This window comes from Littorina saxatilis, linkage group LG17, assembly GCF_037325665.1.
Source record: "Littorina saxatilis isolate snail1 linkage group LG17, US_GU_Lsax_2.0, whole genome shotgun sequence".
Classification (NCBI taxonomy): Eukaryota; Metazoa; Mollusca; class Gastropoda; order Littorinimorpha; family Littorinidae; genus Littorina; species Littorina saxatilis.
This window is the reverse complement of record NC_090261.1, coordinates 783,183-802,910: the sequence shown is the minus strand read 5'-3', so window position 1 is coordinate 802,910 and position 19,728 is coordinate 783,183. Positions and strand designations below refer to the sequence as shown.

At 43.5% G+C, this 19,728-nt stretch overlaps 1 protein-coding gene across 1 annotated transcript in view; it reads right to left on the bottom strand.

Annotated features, from left to right (window-relative positions):
* LOC138953337 (uncharacterized) overlaps positions 1–12,108 on the bottom strand; it is a 103,391-nt gene extending 91,283 nt beyond the window's left edge. Inside the window, exons 1-2 of the mRNA XM_070325136.1 lie at positions 9,853–12,108; positions 9,262–9,385 (exon numbers count right to left, since the gene is read on the bottom strand). Coding sequence (XP_070181237.1) covers positions 9,262–9,385; positions 9,853–11,349 — 1,621 coding nt within the window. The 5' untranslated portion in view covers positions 11,350–12,108. The remainder of the gene's footprint in view (positions 1–9,261; positions 9,386–9,852) is intronic.
* Between the last annotated feature and the right edge of the window lie 7,620 nt (positions 12,109–19,728).

Below are 19,728 nucleotides of genomic sequence, written 5' to 3'. Positions count from 1 at the left end.
TGAGTTTCTCTCTTCACTGAACACCTTGGTTTCCCCGGGTTTCTCTCTTCACCGAACACCTTGGTTTCCCTGAGTTTCTCTCTTCACCGAACACCTTGGTTTCCCCGGGTTTCCCTCTTCACCGAACACCTTGGTTTCCCCGAGTTTCTCTCTTCACCGAACACCTTGGTTTCCCCGAGTTTCTCTCTTCACTGAACACCTTGGTTTCCCTGAGTTTCTCTCTTCACTGAACACCTTGGTTTCCCCGAGTTTCTCTCTTCACCGAACACCTTGGTTTCCCCGAGTTTCTCTCTTCACCGAACACCTTGGTTTCCCCGAGTTTCTCTCTTCACCGAACACCTTGGTTTCCCCGAGTTTCTCTCTTCACTGAACACCTTGGTTTCCCCGGGTTTCTCTCTTCACCGAACACCTTGGTTTCCCTGAGTTTCTCTCTTCACCGAACACCTTGGTTTCCCTGAGTTTCTCTCTTCACTGAACACCTTGGTTTCCCCGAGTTTCTCTCTTCACTGAACACCTTGGTTTCCCTGAGTTTCTCTCTTCACTGAACACCTTGGTTTCCCCGAGTTTCTCTCTTCATTGAACACCTTGGTTTCCCCGAGTTTCTCTCTTCACTGAACACCTTGGTTTCCCCGAGTTTCTCTCTTCACTGAACACCTTGGTTTCCCCGAGTTTCTCTCTTCATTGAACACCTTGGTTTCCCCGAGTTTCTCTCTTCACCGAACACCTTGGTTCCCCCGGGTTTCTCTCTTCACCGAACACCTTGGTTTCCCCGAGTTTCTCTCTTCACCGAACACCTTGGTTTCCCCGAGTTTCTCTCTTCACCGAACACCTTGGTTCCCCCGGGTTTCTCTCTTCACCGAACACCTTGGTTTCCCCGAGTTTCTCTCTTCACCGAACACCTTGGTTCCCCCGGGTTTCTCTCTTCACCGAACACCTTGGTTTCCCCGAGTTTCTCTCTTCATTGAACACCTTGGTTTCCCCGAGTTTCTCTCTTCACCGAACACCTTGGTTTCCCCGAGTTTCTCTCTTCATTGAACACCTTGGTTTCCCCGAGTTTCTCTCTTCACTGAACACCTTGGTTTCCCTGAGTTTCTCTCTTCACTGAACACCTTGGTTTCCCTGAGTTTCTCTCTTCACCGAACACCTTGGTTTCCCTGAGTTTCTCTCTTCACTGAACACCTTGGTTTCCCCGAGTTTCTCTCTTCACCGAACACCTTGGTTTCCCCGAGTTTCTCTCTTCACCGAACACCTTGGTTCCCCCGAGTTTCTCTCTTCATTGAACACCTTGGTTTCCCCGAGTTTCTCTCTTCATTGAACACCTTGGTTTCCCCGAGTTTCTCTCTTCACCGAACACCTTGGTTCCCCTGAGTTTCTCTCTTCACCGAACACCTTGGTTTCCCTGAGTTTCTCTCTTCACTGAACACCTTGGTTTCCCCGAGTTTCTCTCTTCACTGAACACCTTGGTTTCCCCGAGTTTCTCTCTTCACCGAACACCTTGGTTCCCCCGAGTTTCTCTCTTCACTCAACACCGTGGTTTCTCTCATCGAACTGCAGGCCTGCCATCGACCACCCGCCCCCCTGCCGGCCCTCCCGGGTAATTACCCCGCCCTTTCGTTGACCCCGCCACGGGGAAGAAATTGAGGACCACACCCCCCCTTCCCCCTCCCTTCCCGCCTTTTAACGCTCACGAAACAATTACTGAGTGCAACACGTACGCCACCACTATTCACTTTATGCACTGGAGGAAACTGAGACATCCCCTTACAGGTACGTCATTATTGTCATCATAATCATCTTCATCTCAATTTCTTCCCCTCCTTCGTTTTTATATTTAGTCAAAACTTGACTAAAATGTTTTAACATAGAGGGGGAATCGAGACGAGGGTCGTGGTGTATGTGTGTGTGTGTGTGTGTGTGTGTGTGTGTGTGTGTGTGTGTGTGTGTGTGTGTGTGTGTGTGTGTGTGTCTGTGTCTGTGTCTGTGTGTGTCTGTGTGTGTGTGTGTGTAGAGCGATTCAGACTAAACTACTGGACCGATCTTTATGAAATTTTACATGAGAGTTCCTGGTTATGATATCCCCGGACGTTATTTTCATTTTTTTGATAAATGTCTTTGATGACGTCATATCCGGCTTTTTGTAAAAGTTGAGGCGGAACTGTCACACCCTCATTTTTCAATCAAATTGATTGAAATTTTGGCCAAGCAATTTTCGACGAAGGCCGGACTTCGGTATTGCACTTCAGCTTGGTGGCTTCAAAACTAATGAATGAGTTTGGTCATTAAAAATCGGAAAGTTGTAATTAAAATTTTTTTTTTATTAAACGATCCAAAAACAATTTCATCTTATTCTTCGTCATGTTCTGATTCCAAAAACATATACATATGTTATATTTGAATTACAAACAAGCTCTGAAAATTAAAAATAAGAAATTATGATTAAAATTAATTTTCCGAAATAGATTTAAAATTTTTTTTTTATCTTATTCTTTGTTGGTCCCTGATTCCAAAAACATATAGATATGATATGTTTGGATTAAAAACACGCTCAGAAAGTTAAAACGAAGAGAGGTACAGTAAAGCGTACCGCGCTGAACAGGCTCGTCACTTTCACTGCCTTTTGCACTAGCGGCGGACTACGGTCATTGTGAAAAAATGCAGTGCGTTCAGTTTCATTCTGTGAGTTCCACAGCTTGACTAAATATAGTAATTTCGCCTTACGCGACTTGTTTTTTAATCCTAATAAATAATCAAAACCTTGTTTTAAATTCCCAACCTGGGTGCTTTACAAAATACTTTCCATGGACGCCCTGTGAACTGACAACCACCAAGGGATTGTAAGATGCCGTACACTAAAACTGGAAGGGAAAATAATGTCAGGGTAAAACAAGAAAGCCACACGCCACTCATGTACACAGTGTAGCAGCCAACACGCCACTCATGTACACAGTGTAGCAGCCAACACGCCACTCATGTACACAGTGTAGCAGCCAACACGCCACTCATGTACACAGTGTAGCAGCCAACACGCCACTCATGTACACAGTGTAGCAGCCAACACGCCACTCATGTACACAGTGTAGCAGCCAACACGCCACTCATGTACACAGTGTAGCAGCCAACACCGTAACCCATGCTCTCACCACGTGACTTTTCAGCCCATTCGCAAATGTCTCGGCCCTTCATCAATCATTTCCTGAGGGATGATGCTCTAAAAACAACCCTGGCCATTCACCTTGCAAATCAGTATAGCAGCATCATTATCAAGACAGTTAAGTGGTGACGAATCGAGCCTCCAGAGTCTGTAGAGTTGTGACACAATATACTGACCCACAGATCTATGGCTGACTTGTGTGAAATGATCCTCTTGTGACTGATTTAATTACCCTGACATCATTCAGGGCGCACGCACAATTACAAGCTAACACGTGTATCAGTTTAACATCCCTGCAGACTACCGTACTTTTCGGCGACGTTTTGAGAGACAAAGCAACGAGTTTCCTTCTTGTTTGGCCTCGCTCTGCACGGAGTTGTACGGGGTGGTCATGTCGGTGTTATAAGGGGAGCCCCTGTGTCGATGTGGCTTCTTTAAGCGACTCATGTCTTCGCTAACATTGTGTCGCCCTGTAAAGATGACGTCACATCGCAGACCTTTTGTTTTCTCACTTAGCATTCTGTTACTGAAGTCAGTTTGAAAGAGAAGGCGAACTCAACATTTATACTCAGCGTTGTTCTCGTAATACAAAGCCCGTTGTGTCGACGGAAGAAAGAAAACGGCTGTTTAACAGTAACGGCGTCTTGAACACGAGTCAGAGAGACAGCCCATGCACGCTCATAGACTCGAAATACAAAGCTTGGTTATTAATCACAGTCGCTGCAAAGTTGTATCATGCAAACACTATAAACACTGGACTCGGCGTATTGACAATGCCGGTGTGACGTTTTCATCTTTCGCCGTGTTGATAGGGGAAGGGCTCCTAATATGGACCGGCTCCTAATATAGACCACCTCCTGTTCTGACAAACTAACGGCGCTAGAGCTCTAAAAACAATTTCATTCGCTGTATTCACCCCCTCTTGATAACTTGCACATGTCAAAACAGTTGCAGAAACACAAACCTCAAAACCGTTAGGCTTTTTCTCTTTTTATATTTAGTCAAGTTTTGACTAAATATTTTAACATCGAGGGGGAATCGAAACGAGGGTATGGTGTATGTGTGTGCGTGTGTGTGTGTGTGTGTGTGTGTGTAGAGCGATTCAGACTAAACTACTGGACCGATCTTTATGAAATTTGACATGAGAGTTCCTGGGTATGAAATCCCCGAACGTTTTTTTCATTTTTTTGATAAATGTCTTTGATGACGTCATATCCGGCTTTTCGTGAAAGTTGAGGCGGCACTGTCACGCCCTCATTTTTCAACCAAATTGGTTGAAATTTTGGTCAAGTAATCTTCGACAAAGCCCGGGGTTCGGTATTGCATTTCAGCTTGGTGGCTTAAAAATTATTTGATGACTTTGGTCATTAAAAATCGGAAAATTGTAAAAAAAATTAAAAATTTATAAAACAATCCAAATTTACGTTTATCTTATTCTCCATCATTTGCTGATTCCAAAAACATATAAATATGTTATATTCGGATTAAAAACAAGCTCTGAAAATTAAATATATAAAAATTATTATCAAAATTTTTTTTTCGAAATCGTTTTAAAAACACTTTCATCTTATTCCTTGTCGGTTCCTGATTCCAAAAACATATAGATATGATATGTTTGGATTAAAAACACGCCCAGAAAGTTAAAACGAAGAGAGGTACAGAAAAGCGTGCTATCCTTCTCAGCGCAACGAATATCCCGCTCTTCTTGTCAATTCCACGGGCACTGCCTTTGCCACGGGCGGTGGAGTGACGATGCTACGAGTATACGGTCTTGCTGCGTTGCGTTGCGTTCAGTTTTATTCTGTGAGTTCGACAGCTACTTGACTAAATATTGTATTTTCGCCTTACGCGACTTGTTATATTTAGTCAAGTTTTGACTAAATATTTTAACATCGAGGGGGAATCGAAACGACGAGGGTCGTGGTGTATGTGCGTGTGTGTGTGTGTGTGTGTGTGTGTGTGTAGAGCGATTCAGACTAAACTACTGGACCGATCTTTATGAAATTTGACATGAGAGTTCCTGGGTATGAAATCCCCGAACGTTTTTTTTCATTTTTTGATAAATGTCTTTGATGACGTCATATCCGGCTTTTCGTGAAAGTTGAGGCGGCACTGTCACGCCCTCATTTTTCAACCAAATTAGTTGAAATTTTGGTCAAGTAATCTTCGACGAAGCCCGGACTTCGGTATTGCATTTCAGCTTGGTGGCTTAAAAATTAATTAATGACTTTGGTCATTAAAAATCTGAAAATTGTAAAAAAAAATAAAAAATTTATAAAACGATCCAAATTTACGTTTATCTTATTCTCCATCATTTGCTGATTCCAAAAACATATAAATATGTTATATTCGGATTAAAAACAAGCTCTGAAAATTAAATATATAAAAATTATTATCAAAATTAAATTGTCCAAATCAATTTAAAAAAACTTTCATCTTATTCCTTGTCGGTTCCTGATTCCAAAAACATATAGATATGATATGTTTGGATTAAAAACACGCTCAGAAAGTTAAAACAAAGAGAGGTACAGAAAAGCGTGCTATCCTTCTCAGCGCAACTACTACCCCGCTCTTCTTGTCAATTTCACTGCCTTTGCCATGAGCGGTGGACTGACGATGCTACGAGTATACGGTCTTGCTGAAAAATGGCAGCTACTTGACTAAATATTGTATTTTCGCCTTACGCGACTTGTTTCACTTTTGGCAGCGTCCACTCTAAATTTGCTGCCTAAAACCGACTCGTTTCTGTCCACAGCCAAAGCTTATATCACACAAAAATTGCTATTTATGACAGCTAAGACCGTATTTGTTACATTTTAGCAGTGTTGACCCCGAGTTTCTACTGCAAACAAAAAATAATAGCAAAATCTCAAAGTATGTGTGAGTGAGTCCCCTAATATGGACCACCTTCAACAAATCGAAGAAATTGAAAACTAAAGGTTATTTTCATTAATTCATTATGAAGCTTGCTGAAAATAACCTATAACTAGCCCTCGAGATTTCAAAACAATATAACAAATAGTCTTCTTTTCGTAGAAGTTCATAGTTTCACTTATTTTCACTCTGTTTTTGATAAGCTTCTTTATTTTCCTGGTGTGCTTCAAATAATGCTCTCATCAACCAGAAACAGATAAATCTAAAGCATCTTTTAATTTGTCTGACTTGCACACTAAGTTGTATCATGTTATTTGGAAGAATAGGGTTTTTTTTACGGTGATTCGTGAAGGCCGCTTTACTGGTCCATATTAGGAGCCTGGGCGCCTAATATGGACCATTTGTGATTTTTTCTGTTTTTAATTTTTGCTGAATATCTATCAAAGATATTTTACTCTAATTAGGCCTGACAGTTAACCTAAGAGAGAAGGACTACCAAACACAAAATAAAACTTCTTCATAAGAAAACAAGCTAGTTATCAGCATGAAACTGAAAGTGGTCCATATTAGGAGTCCTTCCCCTATTTCGCTTCTTGGCCTCGTTGATCTAGTATAAACTCTACACTGAACAAAAAAACACCCTTCGATAGTACTGATGAGCGACCTTGTGTACCTTACATTCATGGGGCCAAATGTGTCCAACCAATTTGTTTTATTAACTTAGAAATTTGATTCATCCTAAAATGTTTTCCTTCTTACTCAAGGGACGTAACCACTCAGTACACGTTTTCGAAGAATTCGATTTTGGGGGTGAAATCTATTAAATTTTACCACCAATTTTCTTCACATGCAAGAAACTGACATGCTTTTCGTCCTTAAATAATTTCACTTCTTAATTTTACCAGGAAACAACATTTCAGTCTTGAGTGTCGAGGGGGAAATATGTACACAGGCGAAAGATGAAATCGTGACACCGGCACGGAGGGCCGATGGTGAAGAGCTCAGTCCTCCACAGTTCTGCTTGTTCATCACAGTAGCGCGCGCAGGTTCTTTTTCAACAGCGTTGAGCGTTCAACGTTGCGGGTTGCCACAGCAACACCGTCAGAATGCACGGCACTGGCACCCTGTTGTTGGGAATGTCTCACAACACAACCGCTTGGTCCGATCCTTCAGGGTATCCACGGGTAAAAGGAATGAGTCTCACTCTGCATAATTATCATACTGTAACGAACACTGCAGAAAAGAGCGCGCATCATTTCAAGTTAAAGGCACAGTAAGCCTCCCGTAAACCATCACACAGCTCCCCGAGCGTCTACATACAGTACAAGCATACTTCCATTTAAACGCTCACCGAACGGGAACATCCTGGCTGCTTTCTGTCGAGCGTGAGAAATTTTCAAAGAATTTATTTTCGTGGACTTGGCCCTTTACAACAATGGCGCCTCGTTTTGGTGCTGGACGGCTGTTATGAATATCCCGGAAATCACGCCCGGACAGTAAGCCTCCCGTAAACCATCACAGATACTGTCAGGCTTTTACACACAGTACAAACACCCTTCCATTTGAACGCTCACCAAACGGGAACATCCTAGGTGCCCTACGTACAGAGCGAGCAATTTTTAAAGAATTAATTTTGCAGATTGTCTCGAACACTTTTTGGACCCATCCTGAACTCAGGTCAAAAATGAGTTACTTCCCTTAAACTGGAGATAGCCGTGGATCGATGATTATCAGAATGTTTCTGGACCGTGGTGCCTTTTTGCGCTAGACCTAACTTTTAAAATCTAAATAATAAATTGACAGCTTGTTACACAAACATTCTTTAATCATAAAAGAATTCTTTTTTCATCAAGACAAGATCAGTACAATTCGAAGTTGTGAAAGTTTGAAAAAAGAAAAGCCCGGAAGCAGGGTCACGCAAGGGTCGTAGCAGACGACGGTTTATGCGGCATATCGCCGTTCCTCTCAACAGTCAAAAGCCATCGCTGGAGTTCTTGTGAACCACAGCCGTTTGTTTCGTGCATAAAAACGTGCTATTGTAGATAAGCTCACAATCGAGTCGCATTCAAATGACTAACTGACGACTACATTGTGAAAAAGGGAAACTGGATCACACGGGTTCAGGATGGCTCAGGGGTAAGATAAACCACGCAAAAATAAATTCCTTGAAAATGGTTCGCTCTTTACGGAGGGCACCTAGGATGTTCTCAATCGGTGAGTGTTTAAATGAAAGGGTGTTTGTACTGTGTGTAAAAGCCTGACCGTATCTGTGATGGTTTACGGGAGGCTTACTGTGCCTTTAACAGGTTACAACAACAAAAACACAATAAAAACAAAAAACAGATTTTATGTTGACCACATCCCATGAATCCATGGCCAACCAAACGGCGATGCCTGCAGCGTCATGTATCATGTTTGAAGGATGTGCTATGCTGGCCATGCCTTACACGTTAACACATCATAGTTAGACACTGACCTTCATCAGACAGGTCAAGGACGCCGTCAGCGGACAGGGTCATCATAAAACGCTGCAGTAGTCTGGCGCAAAGTGCGAGTTGTTTCTGTGTCAGGGACCATTAACACAGAGTTGCCGCCCCTTTCTCAGCCCCTGCACCACTAACCTCCCCCCGGTAATCCCCCTTTGATCGACCATTTCTGCAGGCGGTCCTGCTTACCTCCCTTTTAGCCGGCACTCTAGAAAGAGGAAGGATGCTCTCCCCGGGACCAGCCGTCCGCATCGCACGCCATGATTATTCTTTTTCATCTCACCCACAATCAGACCTCAGTCCTAAAACGGACGGGATAAAAGCACGACCAGGGTTACCAGCGGGAAGGAGATGACGATCGAACTGATCGATTATTTTTCTGTCTGGCTCTAAGATTTCTTTGAAATAATTTGTGTTTTTTTCGTCCACTCTCTATTTGCCTTTTGGAATGGAGAGTTTCGATTGCTAAGAGGCAAGAAAGAGGGACGTTTTGATGAACATTAATGTGAACATGTTTGTATTTTAACATGTCAACGGAGAATGAAGTCCGAACGTCCACTTAAAACTGATCCAGTCATGTTTAATTCACAACAGGCAATGCGAGGAACGCATCAACAACATCTGTTACTGAAGTGACCAATCGGTTTTAAAACATATTGAAACTTGTGTGTGCAAACGCAAGGCTGAGACGTAAAGACAGACAGACAGACAGACAGACAACTATCTCACTACTGAGTATGACGTACTCACCAATCGTGATGTCATCAACACGTGGCGCAATGCCTTCGTCATAACCACCGATGACGGAGAAGCCGAACCTCGTATCGTCACCAGTCATGACGAGCGTGACGTCATGGTGCTCGTACTCCAGCTCCTGTGACCAATAGGGACACAGTAACCGTTGGTTAGAACACCGCCAGCTACTACAGTTACACGTCACGATTATAAAGCTACACAAACAAACACTGATATATATGAGAACGCGAGGACACACTCATAAACACACACACATGTGCGCGCGCACACAAACACTCATCCACTAATACCAGTGCAACAAACACACACGCACGCACACAAGCCCCCCCCCCTCCCACCCCCTCACACACACCCACACACCCACACACACACGTTGTCCCCCTGTCTGACACACACATGACGCGCGGACACACACTGAATGGGATAAACAAGAGTGCATACACACACACACACACACACACACACACACACACACTCACACTCACACACACACACACTGTTTCGCCCACCTCCCCCCTCCCCCCTCCCTCGCTACCTCTGACACACACAGACATCCAGTCGAGCAGCAGAAGGTTCCAAACTGACGGGAAAGTGGAGGAAGACGTCGTCACTGCCGCCATCCAGCCCCCTGAAGGTGTCGTGATAGGAGAGAGGCAGGTCGACACTGCTGTCCGTGCTCTGGATGCTCCACACCCACGCGTCCAGTCGCCGCTCCTGCTCCCTTCGTAGGGGGTGTACAGGGTCACCGGCAGACACTCCTCCGCTCTCTGTGACGTCATACTGAGAGTCTCCGTTCGTCCTTCCTACACCCGTGAAATGCCCTGATGAGTCTTCGCGTGGAATTAACGTGGTTGTTTCGTTGCCTGTACTATGATGTGATTTGACTTTTTGGTTTTCGTCTGAGTTGTCCAGAAATGAGGTACTAAGTTGTGTGTGTGTGTCTGAGCCGATATCATGATTGTCAAGTAAAGTGTTATTATGCCACGAACTCCAGCCTGCCTGTCCTGGCACTGTATCTGCTATCCCCGAGCGTTCATGCACATGACTTCTATTCTCCTCCTCCCTGAGAGATTCGTGCTGCAATAAGTTATCATAACGGTCTGTACGAGCGGGTGCGTACCCCGCGGCCAACCTATCCACGGCGTAGCCCTGTCCCATCTGCGCAATCTCCATCAGAAAGTTGCGCCTGTTGTCGCCGAGGCTGTGTGCTGGGTGTGTGGTGAGGTCGGAGTCAGTGCTTGTGCTGAGGGTGTCCAGGCTCCGCGTGTCCGCATTGTCACTGGCTGCCAGGTCTTCACAAGGCTCGTCCGACGTCTCCACAAACTCGTGTGTGGACGCAGGCTCGCGGTGTTGATAGTATTCCGGCGTAGGTTCAGAGGTAGTGGTGGTGGTGGGGGTATCTGGTATCCAGGCCTCGTCGCTGAACGTCCTCTGCCTGTGACGTTGACCGTCGTGGTCCTGGCTGCCAAACGACCACCCGTCGTCTTGGTCAGCCTCCTGAATGACGTCATCAATGTTAGTCTGCACGTCATCAGCCTCAAAACTCACGCGCCAGTGACCTGACGTGTCGCCAGCGGAAGAGCTGTTCTGGCTTGCTGCCTTGGTGTGAAACCTCCACTTCCGGTCGAAGCTGCTGTCGTTGAAGTGAGCGTGATTGGGTGGAGACACCTGGTCCTTTCTCAACGTGCTATCTTTGTCGCTACCGTCGTCGTCATCGTCGTCGTCACCACAGTTGTCATCAGGGTACAGGCTGGAGGTCCAGTCGCTGGTTGTGACGGCGTCCTGACTGGCTGCTCTGGACCGCCGCTCGTCGTACTCCCCTGGGCCCTCCTCGTCTGTACAGCTAGCGGTCACGTCACCATCGTCACTGTCGTCACTCACAACGTGGCTGTCCACGTCATCTGCACTGTCACCACTCACACTACGGCCAGTCCACCGCCTTACCGCCGCCTCCCCTCTTAACGTCTCTTGACCACCACCATCACCATCACCGGGATCGTGTTCAAATATGACGGCCAGCTCGTCGTCAATGCTACCACGGGAACTGGCCTTCCTGCCGCCGTCACAACCCAACCCGTACATCTCCTCACACTCTACCTCGTCATCACTGTCGTCACGGCCAGCCCTTACTGGGCTGAAATCTCGCCACCGCAGAGTCCCGTTTACCGAGACTCCATTACGACGCTGTGGACGAGGTTTGCCGTGACTATGTCTCTGTGAAGACACGCTGTCCTGCTCCTCCTCTTTCTCCTTTACCCCTAACACCTGTCTGGGTGTGATGTCACTGTGGTCAGTTGATGAACCACGTTGACCCCTGTCCCCGCCAGACAGAGCGGTGTGGGTCAGCGGGGAGCGGTCATCACAGGACACGTGTGTCGGAGAGTCAGAGAGGTCCTGAGGTGGGTCTTCCCCGGGCTGTGGTGGGTCTTCCCCGGGCTGTGGTGGGTCTTCCCCGGGCTGTGGTGGGTCTTCCCCGGGCTGAGGTGGGTCTTCCCCGGGCTGTGGTGGGTCTTCCCCGGGCTGTGGTGGGTCTTCCCCGGGCTGAGGTGGGTCTTCCCCGGGCTGTGGTGGCGTAATATCCGCGCTCCGTCGTTGTCGGCGCTGCTTGGAGCGAGAGTAGAGAGAGAGGTGCGCCGTGTCGATCAGCCTCAGTGTGTGGAAGGGCTCCCTGTCACTGTCACACCCCGTGTTGCCCGTGCCGGGAGGGGAGGGGGAGGGGGAGCGAGACGCGGGGGTGTGTGGGTCGTGTGGCGGCGTGAAGAGAGTGGTCCCTCGCCATCTGTGCAGACCTCGGCTCACAGGCTGCCTGTCTTCTGGGTGCACCGCCTCGTGACTGTCTGTCCCGATCTGCACGTGACACACACTCACATCACCACACAGTTTCAAGATAATGATTATGTACACAGGTGAGGAATGAAAAAATGTACGGACATGATATGCACAAGTGAGGGATAAACACAAATGTACGGACATGATATGCACAAGTGAGGGATAAACACAAATGTACGGACATGATATGCACAAGTGAGGGATAAACACAAATGTACGGACATGATATGCACAAGTGAGGGATAAACACAAATGTACGGACATGATATGCACAAGTGAGGGATAAACACAAATGTACGGACATGATATGCACAAGTGAGGGATAAACACAAATGTACGGACATGATATGCACAAGTGAGGGATAAACACAAATGTACGGACATGATATGCACAAGTGAGGGATAAACACAAATGTACGGACATGATATGCACAAGTGAGGGATAAACAAAAATGTACTGACATGATATGCACAAGTGAGGGATAAACAAAAATGTACGGACATGATATGCACAAGTGAGGGATAAACAAAAATGTACGGACATGATATGCACAAGTGAGGGATAAACACAAATGTACGGACATGATATGCACAAGTGAGGGATAAACACAAATGTACGGACATGATATGCACAAGTGAGGGATAAACACAAATGTACGGACATGATATGCACAAGTGAGGGATAAACACAAATGTACGGACATGATATGCACAAGTGAGGGATAAACACAAATGTACGGACATGATATGCACAAGTGAGGGATAAACACAAATGTACGGACATGATATGCACAAGTGAGGGATAAACACAAATGTACGGACATGATATGCACAAGTGAGGGATAAACACAAATGTACGGACATGATATGCACAAGTGAGGGATAAACACAAATGTACGGACATGATATGCACAAGTGAGGGATAAACACAAATGTACGGACATGATATGCACAAGTGAGGGATAAACACAAATGTACGGACATGATATGCACAAGTGAGGGATAAACACAAATGTACGGACATGATATGCACAAGTGAGGGATAAACACAAATGTACGGACATGATATGCACAAGTGAGGGATAAACACAAATGTACGGACATGATATGCACAAGTGAGGGATAAACACAAATGTACGGACATGATATGCACAAGTGAGGGATAAACACAAATGTACGGACATGATATGCACAAGTGAGGGATAAACACAAATGTACGGACATGATATGCACAAGTGAGGGATAAACACAAATGTACGGACATGATATGCACAAGTGAGGGATAAACACAAATGTACGGACATGATATGCACAAGTGAGGGATAAACACAAATGTACGGACATGATATGCACAAGTGAGGGATAAACACAAATGTACGGACATGATATGCACAAGTGAGGGATAAACACAAATGTACGGACATGATATGCACAAGTGAGGGATAAACACAAATGTACGGACATGATATGCACAAGTGAGGGATAAACACAAATGTACGGACATGATATGCACAAGTGAGGGATAAACACAAATGTACGGACATGATATGCACAAGTGAGGGATAAACACAAATGTACGGACATGATATGCACAAGTGAGGGATAAACACAAATGTACGGACATGATATGCACAAGTGAGGGATAAACACAAATGTACGGACATGATATGCACAAGTGAGGGATAAACACAAATGTACGGACATGATATGCACAAGTGAGGGATAAACACAAATGTACGGACATGATATGCACAAGTGAGGGATAAACACAAATGTACGGACATGATATGCACAAGTGAGGGATAAACACAAATGTACGGACATGATATGCACAAGTGAGGGATAAACACAAATGTACGGACATGATATGCACAAGTGAGGGATAAACACAAATGTACGGACATGATATGCACAAGTGAGGGATAAACACAAATGTACGGACATGATATGCACAAGTGAGGGATAAACACAAATGTACGGACATGATATGCACAAGTGAGGGATAAACACAAATGTACGGACATGATATGCACAAGTGAGGGATAAACACAAATGTACGGACATGATATGCACAAGTGAGGGATAAACACAAATGTACGGACATGATATGCACAAGTGAGGGATAAACACAAATGTACGGACATGATATGCACAAGTGAGGGATAAACACAAATGTACGGACATGATATGCACAAGTGAGGGATAAACACAAATGTACGGACATGATATGCACAAGTGAGGGATAAACACAAATGTACGGACATGATATGCACAAGTGAGGGATAAACACAAATGTACGGACATGATATGCACAAGTGAGGGATAAACACAAATGTACGGACATGATATGCACAAGTGAGGGATAAACACAAATGTACGGACATGATATGCACAAGTGAGGGATAAACACAAATGTACGGACATGATATGCACAAGTGAGGGATAAACACAAATGTACGGACATGATATGCACAAGTGAGGGATAAACACAAATGTACGGACATGATATGCACAAGTGAGGGATAAACACAAATGTACGGACATGATATGCACAAGTGAGGGATAAACACAAATGTACGGACATGATATGCACAAGTGAGGGATAAACACAAATGTACGGACATGATATGCACAAGTGAGGGATAAACACAAATGTACGGACATGATATGCACAAGTGAGGGATAAACACAAATGTACGGACATGATATGCACAAGTGAGGGATAAACACAAATGTACGGACATGATATGCACAAGTGAGGGATAAACACAAATGTACGGACATGATATGCACAAGTGAGGGATAAACACAAATGTACGGACATGATATGCACAAGTGAGGGATAAACACAAATGTACGGACATGATATGCACAAGTGAGGGATAAACACAAATGTACGGACATGATATGCACAAGTGAGGGATAAACACAAATGTACGGACATGATATGCACAAGTGAGGGATAAACACAAATGTACGGACATGATATGCACAAGTGAGGGATAAACACAAATGTACGGACATGATATGCACAAGTGAGGGATAAACACAAATGTACGGACATGATATGCACAAGTGAGGGATAAACACAAATGTACGGACATGATATGCACAAGTGAGGGATAAACACAAATGTACGGACATGATATGCACAAGTGAGGGATAAACACAAATGTACGGACATGATATGCACAAGTGAGGGATAAACACAAATGTACGGACATGATATGCACAAGTGAGGGATAAACACAAATGTACGGACATGATATGCACAAGTGAGGGATAAACACAAATGTACGGACATGATATGCACAAGTGAGGGATAAACACAAATGTACGGACATGATATGCACAAGTGAGGGATAAACACAAATGTACGGACATGATATGCACAAGTGAGGGATAAACACAAATGTACGGACATGATATGCACAAGTGAGGGATAAACACAAATGTACGGACATGATATGCACAAGTAAGGGATAAACACAAATGTACGGACATGATATGCACAAGTAAGGGATAAACACAAATGTACGGACATGATATGCACAAGTGAGGGATAAACACAAATGTACGGACATGATATGCACAAGTAAGGGATAAACACAAATGTACGGACATGATATGCACAAGTAAGGGATAAACACAAATGTACGGACATGATATGCACAAGTAAGGGATAAACACAAATGTACGGACATGATATGCACAAGTGAGGGATAAACACAAATGTACGGACATGATATGCACAAGTAAGGGATAAACACAAATGTACGGACATGATATGCACAAGTGAGGGATAAACACAAATGTACGGACATGATATGCACAAGTGAGGGATAAACACAAATGTACGGACATGATATGCACAAGTGAGGGATAAACACAAATGTACGGACATGATATGCACAAGTGAGGGATAAACACAAATGTACGGACATGATATGCACAAGTGAGGGATAAACACAAATGTACGGACATGATATGCACAAGTGAGGGATAAACACAAATGTACGGACATGATATGCACAAGTGAGGGATAAACACAAATGTACGGACATGATATGCACAAGTGAGGGATAAACACAAATGTACGGACATGATATGCACAAGTGAGGGATAAACACAAATGTACGGACATGATATGCACAAGTGAGGGATAAACAAAAATGTACGGACATGATATGCACAAGTGAGGGATAAACACAAATGTACTGACATGATATGCACAAGTGAGGGATAAACACAAATGTACGGACATGATATGCACAAGTGAGGGATAAACACAAATGTACGGACATGATATGCACAAGTGAGGGATAAACACAAATGTACGGACATGATATGCACAAGTGAGGGATAAACACAAATGTACGGACATGATATGCACAAGTGAGGGATAAACACAAATGTACGGACATGATATGCACAAGTGAGGGATAAACACAAATGTACGGACATGATATGCACAAGTGAGGGATAAACACAAATGTACGGACATGATATGCACAAGTGAGGGATAAACACAAATGTACGGACATGATATGCACAAGTAAGGGATAAACACAAATGTACGGACATGATATGCACAAGTGAGGGATAAACACAAATGTACGGACATGATATGCACAAGTAAGGGATAAACACAAATGTACGGACATGATATGCACAAGTGAGGGATAAACACAAATGTACGGACATGATATGCACAAGTAAGGGATAAACACAAATGTACGGACATGATATGCACAAGTGAGGGATAAACACAAATGTACGGACATGATATGCACAAGTAAGGGATAAACACAAATGTACGGACATGATATGCACAAGTGAGGGATAAACACAAATGTACGGACATGATATGCACAAGTGAGGGATAAACACAAATGTACGGACATGATATGCACAAGTAAGGGATAAACACAAATGTACGGACATGATATGCACAAGTGAGGGATAAACAAAAATGTACGGACATGATATGCACAAGTAAGGGATAAACAAAAATGTACTGAAATGAAGGTGCCAAGATTGGAATTGTCGGCAAACCGGCGTTTTGTCCAAGCGTCGCACGGAGACTGCACACCTTGTTCCTCTCCAGCCAACCAGAGCGCTAAAGGTTCGCTTTTCTGCTACTATAACTTTATTAATAGCAACTGTTTCAAGCAAGTCGACACTCTTCCAATCTGTTGCCATAGCAATGTGGAGCATTTGAAATACACTCGTATGAACTTTAAAGCGAGCATCTGACTTTGCTTGCTTTTATTATAAAACAATCAATTATTTCGAGAAAAAAATCACCGTTCTTGTGATAGCTGACATGAGCAAAGTCACGTCTTATTTCTATCAAACTGAGGAAGTAGTTTGTATCGACGTCTGTGTGCTTTTTTGCCTTCAACTTTCGCTGCAAATATCGCATTTATGTACTCTTGTTTGAAGACAACAATAGATTCCACTTCCACTCCAACAATAATAAAACAGTAATTGTACACATTATTGATTAACCTCAGGACGTGAATACTTTTCAAGAAAAACGCGAGTAGAATAATCTAACCTCATATATTTTCATAACCGCCAGAGCAGGAAGACTCTAACCCTTTCAGCATCATAGCGAAAGCTCCAAGCCTGGCACAATCAACAGTTGGCAATAAGTGTGTGTGTATATATATATATATACAGTGCTCTAACCCTAACAGTTGGCAATAAGTGTGTGTGTATATATATATACAGTGCTCTAACCCTAACAGTTGGCAATAAGTGTGTGTGTATATATATATATATATACAGTGCTCTAACCCTAACAGTTGGTATTAAGTGTGTGTGTATATACAGTGCTCTAACCCTAACAGTTGGTATTAAGTGTGTGTATATATACAGTGCTCTAACCCTAACAGTTGGTATTAAGTGTGTGTATATATACAGTGCTCTAACCCTAACAGTTGGTATTAAGTGTGTGTGTATATAAAGTGCTCTAACCCTAACAATTGGTATTAAGTGTGTGTGTATATACAGTGCTCTAACCCTAACAGTTGGTATTAAGTGTGTGTATATACAGTGCTCTAACCCTAACAGTTGGTATTAAGTGTGTGTGTATATACAGTGCTCTAACCCTAACAGTTGGTATTAAGTGTGTATATATACAGTGCTCTAACCCTAACAGTTGGTATTAAGTGTGTGTATATATACAGTGCTCTAACCCTAACAGTTGGTAATAAGTGTGGGTATTATATACAGTGCTCTAACCCTAACAGTTGGTAATAAGTGTGTGTATATATACAGTGCTCTAACCCGAATATATCCTTGGCACGAAGGGTCAAACATCCACAAAATAAGCCCTTAAGGCCTTATTTTCCAATAATTCCAGGTTATAACCCCCCCCCCCCCCCCCTTCGGGCTTAACTGGTCTGCCCCTGTATACAGTGCTCTAACCCTAATCGTTGGTAATAAGTGTGTGCATAATACAGTGCTATAACCCTAACAGTTGCTAATAAGTGTTTGTATATATACAGTGCTGTAACCCTAACAGTTGGCAATAAGTGTGTATATATATGGCTATAACCCTAACAGTTGGTATTAAGTGTGTGTATATGTGTGTATATGTTACAGGCATTTCAGGCATTACGCGTAATGCCTGTGACCACTAGGCATTACACGTAATGCCTAAAAATACCAGGCATTACACGTAATGCCTGAAATTTGACTCTCAAAATTACGTTTATTGCCTGAAGCAATTCAGGCAATACACACAACATAAAAGCCTATTGCACTGAACAGTTATCCATTACCTCTTGGTTAAGGACAAAGTGTTGACAAAATGTCATGGTGTGAATACAGTAATGAGTTATGGTTCGCAATGCAAAATAATGTATTTCTGACATATTGTTCACCACAGTTTGAATTTCACGTAAGTGTGAGTGCATGTCACAATGGAAAGCCGAGGTCCAATATTTCCAGTCGAGTTTTCACCAGTTGCTTATTCGTCACCATGGAGGATAATGAAAAAGAACAATTGTTTACTCGACATTGTTTGAACATTATAAAAAGGACGGCAGAAAGTTGTTCCCGAAAGCTGTGTACTTCAGAACAATCGAAGAAGTAAATGCTGCCTTCCAGAAAACGACAATGTCACGTCATGAGTATCATCTCTTGGGAAAGTAAGTGATGTGTGGTGTTTGTCAAAAACAGATTTCAGTGTTGGTATTCAGCTCTACGTCTATCGTGAAACAATACTGAAACCGGGTTATCTCCAATGCTGTCTCTGAAAGAGTAATTGACCTATAATTATAATGTCAAAGGGAGGTAACAAAAAAGGCTTAGTACACTGACTGTATCGTTCTTGCTGGAACAAAAACAGCTAATAAGAAAATTACGTTGTGTTATCTCACATACCGGGGCTGTTGAAAGCTACGATATCAAATTATTATTTATGTTCGCTTGAGAAACACTGTGTAAACGGTGGGTTTTTTCTCATAAGGAAGATTTGTTATTATTATTCGACGTAAGTTGTTTACGATCTTTAATAGTTTGAATGTAGCGCTCGGGTACATTGACATCCGACATTATATCCGACTCGCTGCCAAGAGTTATGGTACATTGTTTATAACCTTGATAAACATGTCATGTTAT